Source organism: Triticum dicoccoides, chromosome 3B (genome assembly GCF_002162155.2).
Source record: "Triticum dicoccoides isolate Atlit2015 ecotype Zavitan chromosome 3B, WEW_v2.0, whole genome shotgun sequence".
Taxonomy (NCBI): Eukaryota; Viridiplantae; Streptophyta; class Magnoliopsida; order Poales; family Poaceae; genus Triticum; species Triticum dicoccoides.
Genome location: NC_041385.1, coordinates 221,915,207 through 221,929,110, shown reverse-complemented (window position 1 = coordinate 221,929,110; position 13,904 = coordinate 221,915,207). Strand labels below are relative to the sequence as shown.

General features: G+C 47.9%; 1 protein-coding gene across 1 annotated transcript; it reads left to right on the top strand.

Annotated features, from left to right (window-relative positions):
- Positions 1–3,540: 3,540 nt before the first annotated feature.
- On the top strand, positions 3,541–11,747 carry LOC119281161 (phenylcoumaran benzylic ether reductase Pyrc5-like). Its single transcript, XM_037561766.1, has 5 exons — positions 3,541–3,807; positions 3,948–4,094; positions 10,578–10,824; positions 10,910–11,113; positions 11,220–11,747. The coding sequence occupies exons 1-5, from the start codon at positions 3,631–3,633 to the stop codon at positions 11,387–11,389; spliced, it is 945 nt and encodes a 314-aa protein (XP_037417663.1). The 5' UTR covers positions 3,541–3,630; the 3' UTR covers positions 11,390–11,747.
- Positions 11,748–13,904: the final 2,157 nt, after the last annotated feature.

Below are 13,904 nucleotides of genomic sequence, written 5' to 3'. Positions count from 1 at the left end.
GTTATATATGCCGGGGGGCGCGGCTTGGGAGGGACTCCAAGTAGGATTCCTCCTACTTGGGCGCCTCCTATGGCTGCTCCTCCCTCCCTCCCATATATATATATATGGGGGGGGGCTAGCACACACCAGACAATTGCCTAGCCATGTGCGGCGCCCCCTCCACCGTTTACACCCTGGTCATATTTTCGTAGTGCTGCGAAGCCCTGTGGAAATCACTTCACCATCATTGTCACCATGCCGTCGTGCTGACGGAACTCATCTACTACCTCGACGTCTTGCTGGATCAAGAAGGCGAGGGACGTCACCGAGCTGAACGTGTGCATAACGCGGAGGTGCCGTGCGTCCGACACTTGATCGGTTGGAGCGCGAAGAAGTTCGACTACATCAACCGCGTTGTGAAACGCTTCCGCTTACGGTCTACGAGGATACGTAGACATACTCCCCCCTCCTTGCTATGCATCTCCATGGATAAATCGTTGCGTGTGCGTAGATTTTTTTTTATTTTTCCATGCAATGATTCCCAACACTTTCACCCGTTGTACGAAAGGGGTGTTTGTAGGTAGCAATTTTTTCCTTTCAAGATCGGTCCAACCACCCTACGATTTTAGGGCCTATACAGACAAGAGTGCCTTTTTGGCACATGGGAGTGCGCGCTCCTGATTTTTAAAATGTGTTTTAAACATATTTTGAAATGTCAAAAAATTCTAAAAAACAATTTGGCGTGTACATCTTGATGTTGTACATGCTCATAAAGTCGTCTCGCGAAAAACCGACAACTTATGTATTGTGTGTGAAAAAGACAAAATACGGTGTTAAAAAATGCTTTTCACGAGACATCCTTTTGTCTTTTTTAAACAAGCCACAAAAAATGTCGGTTTTCTCCGAAACTTGACGTGCACACAATATTGAGATTTATGCGCCAAATTTTTCTTTGAAATTTTTCACACTTCGAAAAAAAATTGCCTATCCATGTGCGGCGCCCCCTCCACCGTTTACACCCTGGTCATATTTTCGTAGTGTTTAGGCGAAGCCCTGCGGAGATCACTTCACCATCATCGTCACCACGCCGTCGTGCTGACGGAACTCATCTACTACCTCGACGTCTTGCTGGATCAAGAAGGCGAGAGACGTCACCGAGCTAAACGTGTGCATAACGCGGAGGTGCCGTGCATTCGGTACTTGATCGGTTGAAGCGCGAAGAAGTTCGACTACATCAACCGCGTTGTGAAACGCTTCCTCTTACGGTCTACGAGGGTACTTAGACATACTCTTCCCCCCTCCTTGCTATGCATCTCCATGGATAGATCATTGCGTGTGCATAAAACTTTTTTTATTTTTCCATGCAACGATTCCCAACACTTTCACCCGTTATACGAAGGGGTGTTTGTAGGTAGCAGTTTTTCCTTTCAAGATCGGTCCAACCACCCTACGATTTTAGGGCCTATACAGACGAGAGTGCCGTTTTGGCACATGGGAGTGCGCATTTCTGGTTTTTAAAATGTGTTTTAAACATATTTTAAAATGTCAAAAAATTATAAACAAAAATTTGGCGTGTACATCTTGATGTTGTACATGCTCATAAAGTCGTCTCGCGAAAAATCGACAACTTATGTATTGTGTGTGAAAAAGACAAAATACAGTGTTAAAAAATGCTTTCCACAAGACATCCTTTTGTCTTTTTAAACAAGACATAAAAAATGTCGGTTTTCTTCAAAACTTGACGTGCACACAATATTAAGATGTATGCGCCAAATTTTTCTTTGAAATTTTTCACACTTCAATAAAAATTCGCATGCAGGAGCGCACGCTCCCGGGAGCATCAACGGATTTTCGCTATACAGACAACTAAACAAACAATGCGTTGTAAAAGGTGATTATATTTATATGTAGCATGGATACGGGCTACAGACAGGAGCCGTCTAGACTCTAGACTGTTGCACATGCCATAAGGCTATAGCCTATAGGTAAGCCTTCACGCCAAGCCTCCAGCTCAGCATGGAAGGCGCTCTCGCATGCACCCGTGTAGAGGATTTGTAAGAGCATCTCCAATAGCTTGTTTATTTGGATGTCTATACTCGTTTTTCACGACGTGAGCCCAAAACAGATGTCCAACAGCTTGTCTATATAGTTGTTCAAATATACACATCTTCTAAATCGACCTCGACAATGTCCATGCTTGGACAATGTGAAGGCGTTGTCTAAACTTAGCTGTAATCATGATTTCTTCCTCTCCCCAGCAACGGCCCACCTGTCATGGACCCTGTATATAGACGTTCTGATGCAAAACTGGATGTGTATATGAAGGAATCTTTTTAGACCATTGTCTATATGAATATATAGACATCCAAATATACACATGCTATTGGAGATGCTCTAAGCAGACTCGAAACCGCAAAATAACCGCAGTTTTATGGTTTTAGACAAAAAATTCCATTTCAGATCTTGCAAAATGGCCGGTTCTGTAAAAAATTATACAGCTCCCCACTAAAAAAATATCACATCTCCAACATATGTACTCCCTCCGCTCCAAAATAGATGACCCAACTTTATACTTACTTTGTACTAAGGTTAGTATAAAGTTGGGTCATCCATTTTAAAACGGAGGGAGTACTTTTGGAGGCAAAATTTACAGCCCCCGAGAAGATCGACGGGAGGAAAATTTCACATCAACCGCCACCGCCGGCTCGCGATTCTGGCCGTCTTCGCTGCCGCCGACCAATCGACCGACGTCCCTCGCCCTTCCTTGCCTCATTCCCGATGGCCATCGTGCCCCTCGAGCTCTCGGATGGTCGCGGCAGCTCCGCCATGGATGCGGGCTCAAGGTTGCCGCCAGGGACGGGCAACCATCGTGCCCCTCGAGCTCTCGGGTGGCCGCGGCAGCTCCGCCATGGATGTGTGCTCAAGGTTGCCGCCGGGGACAGATAACCATCACCCCTCGAGCTCTCGGGTGGCCGCGGCAACTCCGCCATGGATGCGGTTTCAAGTTCACTGCCAGGGCCCAACAGCCATGGAGCGGCGTAAGCGAACGCGGCTGGGGACGGCTGCTTGTGCGGGTGATTTGGGGAAGAAGATGATTATGAAAGAAAAAGCACTGATGGATGAAATATTCGTTTTTACGGTAGGAATTTGTAGTATCTATTCTACCGCAGCCGGTGCAGTACCGTAAAACAGTTTTAAGGTTCCCCATACAATGGTTTTACGATACCACGATATAAGAGATTTACTAGAGATGCTTTAAAAATATTTTGGACTCAGTATTGCTCAAAACAAGAACCATGTGCGGTACCTTGTTTTTTTTCGATATATGTCCAGTAGTAGTAGTAGTAGCATCTTATGACCAAAGACAACTTCAAATAAACGAGGCCTCCTTTTAACATCCAGTGATGCTGCCAAATGACCATGGTCCTTCGCATATGCCCAAAAACATGTGACAACGACCAGCGCCAAACGGCCAGGATAGCACCGTACCCACGCGTACGGCGGCACGGGTACACAACCTGCTCTCGTGACATGTCTCTGCCAACACTGCCTAAGCCAAGCCAAGCCAAACACGCGCCTGTTCAACACCAACTTCTTCCAACTAGCAACAACATCAGCTTCTTCCACTGCCGGCGACGAGATCGATCGACAATGAGCAGGATACTGGTGATCGGCGCGACGGGGAACATCGGGCAGCACCTTGTGACGGCGAGCCTTAACGCTGGCCACCGGACTGCCGTGCTCGTCCGCCCGGCCACCGTCGCATCCGACTCCGACAAGGCGAAGCTCTTGAACTCGCTCGAGGCCCGCGGAGTCACTGTTGTCTACGTACGTGCATATTGTATGATTACAGCTAGTACTAACATTTTTTGTTCAACAAGGCTAAACATTTTATAGGTTCCCTTCGTAGTCGAAGTGCACGCGGTTAAACCTGGGGAAATTAATTGCGTGCGCACGCATGCATGTAGGGGGACATGAACGACCACGGGAGCTTGGTGGGGGCGATCAAGCAGCATGGGGAGGTCGTAATCTCCGCCGTCGGACACGGCAGGCCGGAGGAGCTGGACGGCCAGATCAAGATCATCGAAGCGATAAAGGAGGCTGGGCATGTGAAGGTACATGCGTGGAAGCCTTCTCCAGTTACATGCACTACGAAGTGGTAGTTTTTTCCCTCCTCCTCTTCTTGCAACTAAGATAAGGAAATTTTAGGTTTTTCCTTTCCAAATGTGCTTCCACGCGCCATCGCATTTTCCACTCTTGTTTTTATGTGTTTGTTTATGGATTTTAGACGGTATAGTCAAACCTAGGAAGGACTGGAAAAACACCTAAGAGCATATCTAGCAGAACACTTAAACCGCGGAAGTGATTCTTAGAAAAAAAACTTAAACCGCGGAACTAAAAACACGTTTTTCAGTATGCGAAAAACGCATTTTAAGTGTCGATTTGAGCTGTCGACGAACAGATGCCTCAAATTTAAACTGTAAAGCCGAATATTAGATTATATTTTTTCCCACGCCTTCTTCTTCCTCTCGCCCGTGTCCACAGACAGCTAGAGATGCCCCGAGCCAGCGAGCCCCGCGACGGCCAGCGAGGCCTCCGGCGCGGCGGGCACGAGCACCGCACCACCAGCGCGACAGGCGCGACGCCGGCGAGCGTGGCCAGCAGGAAGAGGCCGGAGAAGCCCAACAGCACGGCGCCGAGCAGGACGGGGATGGGATGGGCAGTGGCCGGGGACGGACGAGGCAGCATCCGGGAGCGAGCCATGAAGGTTCCGATGGCAGTTGGACTCCCGCCAATGGTCTTTCGCATATACAGGGCACCCTCGGGTCCGAAATCCTTATTTTCACAGGATTGACAGGGATGCTTTTCGCGCCCCTTAAAAAAAATTACAGGTTGGAGTCATTTACGGGTTTTATTCGGGTCACTTTTTTCGTCTAAAACTGTAAACCGGCAGTTATTTTACAGTTTCGTGCGTTTTAAGGGATTGCTAAAGATGCTCTAATTACGTTTCTTCTTCTATTCTTCTCTTGGGTTGGTTTTTTTCTTTCCTTGGGGCGACCCATAGTTTGGTACTTATTTTCCATGCGGGGATTCTTAGCAAGTGTCCCCATTTTCGAGTACATGCAACTCATGCAGCCTTTCTACTTACCACTTTCCACCACTCGCAAGCCACTTACCCCATCATGTGCATGCATCCTCTTCACTTACAACTTTTCATCACATGCAAGCCCTTCATATCAACAAGCACAAGCAAGCCCTTTATATGCAAGTCGTACGTCTATGTCTCATATGCTACATCATTTTAACTTTTGAAGTTACCCGATTTAAGAAGTTCACTGCACATCTTACTCCATTTAATACCAGACAATAACTATGATCAGGCAATTCCACCTGTGAGGCCAACCCCATATGTGGTGCGTGACAAGGAGGATGCATAATAAAAGTGCAGTTTTTAATAAATATATTTTAAAAATCACACTTGTATCCGTTTGACTCTAAGCTGAGTAATAATTATTCTAGAGCACGTGCGTTTATCATCTAAAAATTTGTATCATATTATAATATGGTATAGGAAAAATACATCCTACCACCTTGCTAGTAGTTACACACATATCTCATATAATACCATGTGATAATGTGTACTATCATTTTAAGTATACTCTTATCCTATATATATCTAAGATTTTCTAAAACGAGCTATAACAAAAATGCATGAGAGTCCAAGTTTTTAGTATATTTTGAATTTACCTTCATATTTTTATGCATAAAATAGTATACTAAAAACATAATACATACTCCCTCCGTCCAGAAATACTTGTCCGAGGAATGAATGTATCTAGATGTTTTTAGTTTTAAATACAACCATTTATATCCATTTCTACGACAAGTATTTCCGGACGGAGGAAGTACTAACTAAAAATGGTATATATACTATCAAAATATTCTTATATACTTCATACTATACATACGTACTCTCTGATTTGATAGATACTCCATTTAACATACAAAACTCATGTGAGTGCAACTACTACTGGTGGTAAAAAATTGTCCATATCGTATATTAATAATCTTGTACTCTGAAGTTTGGATTTTTCTATCCTATAAGGGGGCCAGGATCCAACATTCACATGTACATATGGATCTGGTGCCAGCTGTCACATGTGGTACCAATATGCACGTCAAGGGCTCCTTTGATACAAATGAATTTCATAGAATCCTTGAAGGATTTTATAGTTTGGAGGAAATTTTTCATCTTGTTGGATTCCTTTGTTTTCTCTATGCTACCAAACACTCCTCCAAATCATGTAGGGTACAAGAGGACATAATATTCTATTCTGTCATTTTTTTCCTATTCCCGCATTTTAAGAATCCTGCAAATCAGAGAGGCCCTATATATATGTGGACAACATCATTCTCTAGATACCTTGTCCTATGTTACGAACTGGAGTAAAGTACAAAAGTAAACAGTCCATGGTACAAAAGCAAATATTCCATGGTACAAATGCTAAAAAAGTAGACAGTCCATGGTATCTTAGGACATCTTCGACGGCAACCCGCAAAAAATCTCCCGCATGCGGGAGGTAGCCATCCAACACTAGCCGCATACATTTCAAACCACATTTTAATTAATCGGATGAAATTCATGCAAACCGATCGATATTCATCAAAGTTCGGATAGAAAATAGCATAAATCATCCACGCATAGCATGCAAATTAAGTCTAGTACAACAAGGTCTCAAATTCGACTAGATCCCAGATGTCCAACAAGTTTTTCAAGAACGGATCATGTCCTCCAACACATACTTCCCCTTCAGCTTCATCCAACAGTGTGTGCACGTAAATGGCTGTACCTCTGACCTATGGTATAGCATGCCGGGGCATGCGGGCTACATTTTTTTAGAAAAGGAGGATGACCTCCGGCCTCTGCATCTGGGCGATGCATACGGTCACTTTATTAATTATTTTCACAAGACCTTACAAAGTCATACAACACAAGACTAAAGCCACTTTCTAAGCAACAACTGTCGCTATACCTATCCAATCGATGAAGGGACGCTGATAGTCTGGGCCTAATACCAGACAGACATCGCAGCCAAACCTAAACATCTAAGACCTGAGGTCCCAACCAGGACGCCTGCCGGGTATGGGGCACCTGCCAGTCCGGTGCACTCCTCAACCAGGACGCCTGCCGGGTATGAGGCCGCCGCAACCACCTGCCATCAAACCATCTTCAGAGTTGTACTGTTGCATCTACCTTGCACGGTCTAGCTACCGCCGACGCTACCACGACGCCAGACAGCTCCACCGCTCTGCGCTCGTCCATCCCGACGCGGACACTCTGAAAGATCTGTCATGCGTAGCACCTGTCGAGTAGGAGCGTATCACCTGTCAGCCAGGCATGACTTGACATCTCTTACCAGACGCATCTGACGCGGTTAGAACGCCGCTCCTCCTACCAACCTCCACACCATTGCCGCTGCTGGAGCTGACACGCGAAGCCCTTCACCCATAGCAACTCTACCCCGAACGCCCAAGCCTCCCAAGACGACGCCTCCATGGAGGTTATGACGCAAACGGCGCCGCCGCCGTCCAATCCAAGAAGGATTTTGGACTTCCGTCCGGGAAGAGGACAGAGGTGGATAGGAGGGACCTCGACTTCGCCTTCAAGATAGGTAACGACGTCAAAGCCGTCGCCGATGCCGGGCCGAGCTAGCCGATCAAAGTTTCCTCCGGTCCTCTTCCTGTACCATCAATCTCCATCTGCTTAGGATCTGGCAGCAGCCAAGACCCGAAAACTCCAGAGAGGGAAGCACCATAGGCTCAACACCTCCGGCGTAGATCCATCCAGGCGCCGAATTAATGAAGACCTGACCTGGTCAGCGACGAAATCCACCATCCTGCGCTGGCCGACGACGATCAGGCGCCGGATCCAGAAGGATCTGACCTAAGACCGACGGCGCACGCGACCACCAGATCCAGCGGCCGCACCACACCGCGAGCACGAACCCCAACCGTCGACGCGCTGCGCACGTCGCGGCCAGGATCCATCTGCACCGCCGCTGCACCAACATTGAGCTTATGTACATGGGGTTGTAGCCAACTGCCCTATATTAGAGCTGTGGTAAAAACTGATTCGGTTTATATATTAGTCCGACCTCGCTCCTTTAAATTAAATCCCACCAATTTATATACACAAGTGAGTTGAACTAGAATCAACGAGTCAAAAGAGACCCATTAAGTCCAACTCAAAAGGAAAGGAGAGACCACATAAAGGCAGGGTGTTGGGAAAGGGACATACAGATTAGGCCTTGTACAATGTAAAATGCTTAGGGAGGCGCTTAGATAAATAAACCGGATTTTTTTAAAAGCACCGGTGTTGGAGCTCACCTGCCCGAACGGCGACGAAGTCGCGGCAACCGGCGGGGTCCGTGCAGTCGACAACGTCGATGAGCACCTGTCAGTGGCAACGCCAAGCGCTCCCTTGACCCTACAACCCCCACCTGCACCTCAGCGCCGGGGCCTAACTCCTAATACAAGCTGGGCAGCAGGACGTTCACGTAGCTCGTCCATTCGGACACGGACGGCGGGCGGCCAACTAATCATGAACGCATGACATCAGTGCATACAACTTTTAATTTTCTGGCACCGGCTGCTCCGATTAGTTTTCTCCTCCATCGGAAGCTCTTTTTTCGATTTATCTTAATTAGAAGACGATAGATCATGATGAGATGCCTTTTTAGTTCACAGAAAATGCCTCTAATTTGAATATTTTTCATGTGAGATTTTCATGCGTTATGCAATAGTGTTTCAAGGTTGGCTAGACAATTAGCTGCATAGGATCATCTTATATGCATGAATCGGTTGTGCCATGATAAGCATTCGTTTATCCAAAAGTCCAAAAGTACCAACAAGCATTTTCTGTAAAGAATTTTTACATCGCTCTTTTCTTTATCTGTGTGTGTATAAAAGAAGCAGCTATTGATTTTTTGAAGATTGTGTTATTGTGCAGAAATTTTGAGCTATTATGCATAATTTATTTTTCTACAGAATGTGGTATTGTGGATTGGGCTTCTTTTACTTAAATGTTGTAGTTAAAACAAGTACATGCCTAACAGTTTGCCTATAACAAAGCAGCTCTAACAATGGAATCGAATGCATGTGGCTGTGTGAGCATCGACGGCGGTGGGCATGGGAGTTTCTGGTAGAAGATTTGGAGCACTAGCACGTAGCTAGCCCTTGAGTGAGCTGGCAATGACAATGGCAAGGGTGGTGTCTTCTTGTCATCCTTGCTCGACTATGAAGCCGGTGTTGTTCATAGATTTACATCGAAGTCGTCGGGTGGGGGGTGGGGGGGTGGGGAGGGGGGGGGAGATCACCAACGAACTCGAGTACATCGGTTTGGGTCAGAGTGCGTAGTAAGTTTGCTTCGATATCATGCCATCTCAATGACTTTCCCTTCAAAAAATGAAATTGCCACCTCTTGGCCATTAGAACTGATAATTCTATAGTTAACACTGATCAGTGTAGTTAATTTACTCGAAATCATACCCCCTCTCGAGCTCACGCCACGATCATCAAATGATCCATAATTTTTTTGTTAGTAGCGACCATTCTTCCACGACACTGTTCCTTGACCCGGCCAATCTTGATTGATAGGAATCATTATTTTCTTCCGTTGCAACGCATGGGCATTCGTGCTAGTAACTTAAAATGTAGCGTCAAGCGAATACAAAACATTAAAAGTGACACCCCGCCTCTACATAATTAGGACGCACACAGACAAAAATTGAAGTCCGACTAAAGAAATCAAAACAACATCTTGGCAACACTGAAGTCGTATAAGACCGACACTACGCCTTTGTCGAGGGAGGAGGGGAACTGATCCGAAGATTATTCTGCCATCCATGTTGAGTAAGAACCTCCTTGATCAACCTCTCCACTTGATGCTAGAGTTGAGTTAATAGAAAGTGCAACGATGTCCCAGAATTAGAATAATGTTCTACCCGCCTTTCCCACTCCAGTTGTACGCCTAGCGTCGACGGAGGCTGCATGGAGATGTATTTCCAATAGATCTACTTGATTTGGTTGGTGTTGGTATGCTTGTATTAGGTTAGCGCTGGTCTTCGGCGGATCCGTCTGGATTCACCCGACGATCGTGGTCGTTGGTGTGTTTGCGGGTATAATCCTTCCGGTCTATGCTTTTTTTCGTCAATGATGATTGTTGTTCTGATGTGCTGGTCCTTTATGCCTTAACACGTCGACTTTTTGACTGTCAACTACAACATGGTTTGTCTAGCTTCCGCGAGGGAGGGCCATGACGGCGGTGCATCTTCGGCTCAGTCTAGTGCTCGTAGTCGCCGCTAGGTGACCCATGGACTTGATTATTGTTTTTGTTACATCTGGAGATCTTTGTACCGTTACATTTTATTAATAGATTGCAAGATTTTTTTGGACGAAAGTTAGACCGGCTTGTAGTTGAGCAAAACAATAATCACCTTCCAACACCTAAACTTGCTGAAATTTGTGAAGATTTTTTATTTGACCGCCCAACATTTTTTTTGGTTATTATGGAAGTCTGAATGGACAAAGTACTGCAGCGTTTTGTGCCATCTGAATTCGGCTGTGACGTGGAGCATCATGCCGAACACACTCTCGAGCCGGCAAAGAGCATGATAGTAGAATCCAAGCTTCGAGTTCGGCGAGCCCTCAGAGACGCAGGGATTCCTCACACCATCATCTGCAGCTACTGGGCCATTGGCTTGCTGTTTTCTACACTCGGCAACTCCGGAGAAAATGGCCCTCTGTCGACAGGGGTGGACATCTTTGGTGATAAAAAATCACGAGGTAAGCATTTGCTGTTTCAATTTTAATGCTCCTTCTCCTCTGTATCATCTAGATGTAATTTCTGAGTTCGGCACTACTTTTGCAGCCATCTTTGTAGACGAGAAGGATATGAGCAAGCTGACCATAAGAGCCGTGGAGGACCCACGAACGCTTGACAAGATCCTGCACGTGCGCCCTCCCGCCAACATGCGCTCCTTCGGCCAGCTCCTCCATCTCCTGGAGAAAAAAACCGGCAGGACGTTCGAGAGGCACTACGTCACGGAACAGGAGCTCGCCAAGAAAATCCAAGGTAGCCTCCTATCAATTCATCCGTACATGGTAGCTAGTTACATATTAAATGGTGTGTGATCGTCTACGAATCGAGCTGATCGTCTTCGCCGGGGCTCTAAATGTAGAGGCTCCGTTCCCTCTCAACTTTCAGCTGGCGATGGTGCACTCGACGCTGGTGCACGGCGGGGCGTGTGAGCGTGCCGTCGACCCGGAAGTCGAAGTGGAGGCGACGCGGCTGTACCCGGACGTACAGTTCGCCACGGTGGAGGAGTGCCTGGATGGCCTTCTTCTCTGACTCTGAATGACACTGAAAGGGGCGGTGTCCGAGCTGTGCTGTTACATCGTCCGTCATCGAATCGCCGGCTTATGTGGTTTCATTTCGTCCGAGTTAGATTATCATGTGATGTATCAAAAAGGATCCCTAGAACCTTGTTGTGGGGGCAGTCCTCCGGCGACACACGCCGAACCAGCCCTTCGACGACGAACGCCGAGCTCACGCCATGGACACAGAGACAACATACATGAGTGAACATGGACCCTTGCGGCGCCGAACGCCCCGGCCGCCGAACGACCTGTATTGTTGGCTTTTATTTCAGTTGGCTCGGTGGCACATACCACACCGACACAATGATCAATACACAGAGGAGGATTTATATGCAGACTCACACACACAGGGACGGCCATCACACTCGTCCACGCAAGCGTATAGCCAGGAATCTAACCCTAGATGCATGGACTCACTACTGGCGTGTTTGGTTGCCTGCATAGAGCCCAACCAGACCCGTGCGGAAAGCCAGAGGCCTGTTTGGTTGCCTGGTTTCACTGTTGGGCCTGCATCGCACGCTTCTTAAAGCAGCCCAGAGGCCGGCTCGCTGGAAACGCTCGGAAATCGGCAGTTTCTGGTGAGCCAGCCCGAGCCGAGCGCAAGCGAGCGGGCCCTTGCACTAGTGGAGAGGGGAGGGATGCTAGGTGATTACGTGAGATCTTCAACCTCCAGTAAGCTCCATCTTATCTCCTCCCTTTGATCTGCACAACGGTGCTTCGGTTGGAGGTAAACTCTACACGAAAAAGATGCACCTCGATGCTACGGTTCCATTCAGGCGATCGGTTCGTAGTTTCGTCGGCCGTAAGTTCTTAATTTCGTCTTCCCATTTAGAGCTATTCTGGACAAATTTTTTCAGATTCGTCGCGCATGATCGATCATTTGAAATTTACTTTGACCAACAGCCTAATCTCGCAGTTCCTCACAACATTCGTGTTGTAAGTTTTTGGTTTCGACGATCGTAGCTTCATCTCTCTTTGAACAACAGTCTACTGCACTGACGCCGCCATGTCGAGCTCCTCTGTGCTCTGCTCAAAGCCCTTATGTTCGCCCCTCTCGACGCCAACGCCCTTCCCCTTGATCTCCTTGCCCGCGTCTTACTACACTAAAGTCGTTTCCGGCGTCACTCATCTCGGTCTACTCTCTGTCGTCCTCCTACTGCACTAACGCTGCAATGGCGCGCACACTGCAGTTCGTCGCGCCGCCGACGGGGTCGATCATCTTGGCCTCCTCTCTCTCGTCCCACTACACTGGAGTCGCTTATGGCGTCGATCATCTCGGCTTCCTCTCTCGTCCCACCGCACGGACGATACCATGGCGCGAGCACTGCATTCTCCTCTCTTGTCCACTGTCTTTGCGCGAGCACCGCAACTAGTTCGCCGACGGTGTGGCTCGCCGTGCCGCCAACTAGGTCGCTCGCCCATGACTCCATGCTCGTCATGTCGGACATGCGCCACGATCATTATCCATCGCAGTCGCCATGGTCCGGCTCACACTGCATTTCTTCTCCCCCTTCCTCTGCTAGCTCTTAACCCTATGTGCTAAGTGCAAGTGCTAGCTCTTAATCATACCCCATGCAGGCAACCAAATAGCGTGTAGTCGTATGCACCGAGACAATGCAGGCAACCAAACAACGTGCCAAAGTTGATCCCCTAATGCGGGAAGTCCATATGCAGGCAACCAAACAACTTGCAGATGTCGCATATGGGGCTGTTTTTCCAGAGTCGGGCTGGGTTGAGATGTGTATGCAACGCAGGTACTGTTCACTACTGCAACCAAACACGCGCTACATACACGGCCACCTCCACCACTTGTGTCAGGCTCTAAACGACCACGTCCACCTGGTCCTGCGGGCTAACAAACCACACATCGAGCTAGCAACCTACTAGCAGCTAATTGGAGATCCCATCGCCTCCACAACATCCTCCATCTCCCAAGAGGGAACACCCCCCCCCCCGAGCGAGACCTCTCGTCGCCTCCAGAGGCGCCCCTCAGATCCCATCTGCAGATTCTTCATCGTCCATCACTTATAGAAAACAGGGTTTTGGTCCAGGCTAGATAAAAGCATTAATCCCGGTTCTCTTACGAACCGGGACCAATGGATGCATCAGTCCCGGTTCGTGAGGCCAGAGCACTGGCCGGGCCTCGAGGGCCATAGGTCCCGGTTCGTTTGACCCCTTTGGTCCTGGTTCCAGACACGAACCGGGACCAAAGGGCCTCACTCCTGGCGCAACCCCTTTAGTCCCGGTTAGTGGCTGGAACCGAGACCAAAGAGCGGGCTACTATCCCGGTTCTAGCCACCAACCGGGACTAAAGAGATGCCTATATATACCCTCGCCCCTGCCTACCCTCTCCTCTATTTTTTGGCCGTGTGGGAGGTGTGTGCATGCGCTGCTCTGTTCTCCCTTCTATGCATGCACATGAGGTGTTCGATGAAATGCCTGAGCCACACTTAAGCTTTCTCCTCTCGAAGATCGACCTCCAAGCT

What these genes read in the sequence shown, in the direction of transcription:
- LOC119281161 (XM_037561766.1), top strand. Translation starts at nt 3,631, where the DNA reads ATGAGCAGGATACTGGTGATCGGCGCGACGGGGAACATCGGGCAGCAC. An exon ending in GCGGAGTCACTGTTGTCTAC is followed by an intron (nt 3,808 to 3,947) that starts GTACGTGCATAT and finishes GCATGCATGTAG; the next exon opens with GGGGACATGAACGACCACGG. An exon ending in GCTCGCCAAGAAAATCCAAG is followed by an intron (nt 11,114 to 11,219) that starts GTAGCCTCCTAT and finishes CTCTAAATGTAG; the next exon opens with AGGCTCCGTTCCCTCTCAAC.